Here is a 3,488-nt window from a genome sequence, read left to right as displayed (position 1 = left end):
TAAAGTACATATTCCTATAAATTCTTCCTCAAAGTACTCAAGGCGTGTTAAGTCTTTGTTTAAAATAAATCAATCACATTTTGTCAATTGAGCTAAAATAGCAAATTGTCACAGGAATGAGATCTGTACAAACACATTCCAGTTCGTTGTCTTCTCCAGTAACACCATGGCCTTATTTACTCACAAATATGTTCAAACCGGTCAAATAATCTTGGTTTTGTAGAGAATTAATCCACATTCATGTAAATAATCTGGATTTGGGTATTTTTTTGAGTGATGTAATTGCAGTCTTTGCGATTTCTATGATTGCGACATGTCTTGCCGTACAACACAATATGATAGGTGGTAGGTGAAAACAGGATTTTTCCGAGCTCTCCAGCCTCAGTCGCAGACGAATTGACATCAAACATGAAGGAATCGCTCAGAACACAACGTTGAGTGGACCATAATCTCCTTTAGCTTTCAACCTTCGTCTCTGCTCATGTTGACCTTGTAGATGTCTTTGAGTTGAACCCGTTTGACCTTTTGTCCCACAGAACTCCGTCTGCTGGAGTCCTGTCCCTCCTGTCCCTCCTGTCCCTCCGGTCCCTCCTGTCCCTCCGGTCCCTCCTGTCCCTCCGGTCGCTCCTGTCCCTCCTGCACCATGATGTCCTACCTGAAGCAGAGCCCTTATGGCATGGGCGGGCTGGGCCTGGGCAGCGCTGTGGACCTGATGCACCCGAATGTGGGATATCCAAGTACGGACACACACACACACACACACACACACACATGAAACACACACACATGAAACACACACACACATGAAACACACACACACGAAACACATACAAACACACACAGTCACACACACACACACACACACACACACACACAAAACACACACACACACACACACACACACACAGACACACACACACACACACACAGACACACACACACACATTGTATCTGCCATGACAGTTCACATTCGAGCTCACTAAAAGAATAATAAAGTCCTTCAAATCTCAGCAGTTCATTCATCCACGATCACGCTCACGTACTCCACTACGACTATATGTGACAGTTTAATACAGAACAATAAGTATATATCCAACACGTAAACATAAACACGCATAGTTTCCTTTCGCGCAGTTGTTAATGGTGTTTTTTTGGTCACTTTGCTCCGCAGCGAACCCTCGTAAGCAGCGCCGCGAGCGCACGACCTTCACACGCACTCAGCTGGACATCCTGGAGTCTCTGTTCTCCAAGACCAGATATCCAGACATCTTCATGAGGGAAGAAGTGGCTCTGAAGATCAACCTGCCCGAGTCCAGAGTCCAGGTAACACAACATGTACAGCTCAACACACCAGAAGTCCCATCTGCACCCAAAGATCATTTATTGTTTCATTTAAATCGTCTGGCATTGTATCTCGCAGTTTTCTCCCGCAGAGATGTAAAGATCAGGACAGGAGTAGCACCTACACACACTGAACGTACAATCTAGGTTTTTATACACAAGATCTCGCAAATAGACATTTCAAACTCACCTCTGTCAATTTCACCAACATTAAAGCAGAACTAAATCACATTTTCACCTGATTAAATGACTTTGTAAATCGCTCTGGTGGTTAAATGTGTCGTTTCCAGGTGTTTTTAAGTGTCCGTCGTTGCTCTCTGCTCTCGCTCGGCGGAAAAGTCTCTCCAAGTCTGGTTTAGACGCTATATTTTAGATGTTTGCAAGAGGATTAAAAGTTGCTGATGCTATGGATTTGATGAAGTTCAAATCTAAATCCAATATGGCAGCGACTGCAAACACTTTGTTTCTTTGGGCTGAAGACGATCATTCAGTCTTTGAAAATCTTGTGCGTTACATCATTTTTGACCTTTATCCCCCGTTTTTTCCCTCAGGTTTGGTTCAAAAACAGACGGGCAAAGTGTCGTCAGCAGCAACAGAGCAGCAGCAACACAAATCCCAACAACACGTCCAACGCCAACGCCTCCAAAGTGAAGCCGCCGAAGAAGAAAACCTCTCCGACCCGCGAGAGCAGCGGATCGGAGAGCGGCGGCCGCTTCACCCCCCCGCCCTCCGCCAACCCTTCGTCCACTCCTCCTCTGCCTCCGTCCATGTCCTCCGGCTCGTGTCCTCCCGGCCTGATGACCTCCTCCGCCTCCGTCACGGCTCCCGTCTCTTCCATTTGGAGCCCCGCGCCCATTTCGCCGGCTCTGGCCCCGGCCGCCATGCCCGACCCGGCGGCTGGCGGCGGCGGCGCGTCCTGCATGCAGCGCTCTTCCGCCGGCGGCGTCGGCTCCACCTCGGCGGCGTCGTACCCCGTCCCGTACAGCCAAACGGTGGCGGCGGCGTACGGCCACCAGGGGTACCCCGCGGCGAGCTCGGGGTCGTACTTTGGCGATTGCGGCTCGTACCTCCCCATGCATTCGCACCACCACATGGCGAACTCGGCGATGTCCGGGCACCACCACATCGGGCAGAGCGGGCACCACCACTCGCACCATCACCCGCACGCGCCGTCCCACCACCAGCCGTACTACAGCGCCACGGACTGCTTGGACTACAAAGAGCAGGCGTGGAAACTCAACTTCAACGCGTCCGACTGCTTGGACTACAAAGACCAGGCGGCGTGGCGGTTTCAAGTGCTGTGACCACTTCCTGTTGCGTCGAACGACACACGTGCGTTTTAAAGTCGGGATTGGGGACGCCACCGTGTCAAAATGACCCGTCAGGACTCACTGTGAGAAGAAATGTCGCAATTTAAGGACGATCGTTACTGACACGAGGGTTGGGACGATTCATTCACGGTGAAAGTTGACGATGAAAAATATAAAAAGGCAATTTATAACGAAGACAGCGCATTATTAAATCAAAGTATCAACGTATCAAATTCTGATTTACAGCAATAACTCGCTTTATTAATCAATATTCTCTATCTAGAAGTCTTTAGTCATCCGGTTTCAACCTTTCTTGGGTTAAAATGTATTCAAAAGTCCCATTGTACAATAGAAATACTCTTTTTACAAGTCGACTCTCTGAACGATAAAGTTAATGAAACTGTTGTACTTTGTGGTTGACTTTTTTACAGTATGCTCACGATTATTCTTTTGTTTTAGCTACGATTATTACTGAATAATCATGACACCTCTTGTTAAGACTTGGCGACTGTGAAGACTTAATTTGCTCAATGATGAAATGTAAATAAGGAATACACTGGATCTTACTGTCATTGTGGCCAGCGCGCTCGCATGTCAGAACTTGATACACTACGGCCCTATCCCACAATCCATGAAGCTCAGTTGTGTGCTTGAACGCCACTAGATTAACCTGACAGGGTGACCACCTCGAAAAGTAGTCAAAGTTTGTCCATCTGGAGGGATAAAGTGGGACACGTGGAAAGATGGCTTGGATAAAGATCTATTGAACCTTCATTTTAAAGAGTATCAATGCGAAGAAGAGCCACAATAACAGGAGAAGTACTAACAACTGGAGTA

General features: G+C 47.7%; 1 protein-coding gene across 1 annotated transcript; it reads left to right on the top strand.

Moving 5' to 3' along the window:
- Positions 1-559: 559 nt before the first annotated feature.
- On the top strand, positions 560-2,674 carry LOC140377536 (homeobox protein OTX1 A-like). Its single transcript, XM_072462978.1, has 3 exons — positions 560-737; positions 1,172-1,323; positions 1,893-2,674. Exons 1-3 carry the CDS (start codon positions 644-646, stop codon positions 2,643-2,645), a joined length of 999 nt encoding a protein of 332 aa, XP_072319079.1. The 5' UTR covers positions 560-643; the 3' UTR covers positions 2,646-2,674.
- Positions 2,675-3,488: the final 814 nt, after the last annotated feature.

The sequence above is a fragment of the Eucyclogobius newberryi genome, unplaced genomic scaffold, assembly GCF_026437365.1.
Source record: "Eucyclogobius newberryi isolate DKJ021-1_F unplaced genomic scaffold, fEucNew1.0.hap1 SCAF_4, whole genome shotgun sequence".
Classification (NCBI taxonomy): domain Eukaryota; kingdom Metazoa; phylum Chordata; class Actinopteri; order Gobiiformes; family Gobiidae; genus Eucyclogobius; species Eucyclogobius newberryi.
The sequence above is the reverse complement of the archived record's forward strand: the minus strand, read 5'-3'. Positions and strand labels throughout refer to the sequence as shown.

Bases quoted from the DNA above. Each gene is read 5' to 3' on its own strand.
- LOC140377536 (XM_072462978.1), top strand. From the start codon at position 644: ATGATGTCCTACCTGAAGCAGAGCCCTTATGGCATGGGCGGGCTGGGC. The intron at 738-1,171 runs GTACGGACACAC...TTTGCTCCGCAG, and splicing joins CCCGAATGTGGGATATCCAA to CGAACCCTCGTAAGCAGCGC. The intron at 1,324-1,892 runs GTAACACAACAT...TTTTTCCCTCAG, and splicing joins TGCCCGAGTCCAGAGTCCAG to GTTTGGTTCAAAAACAGACG.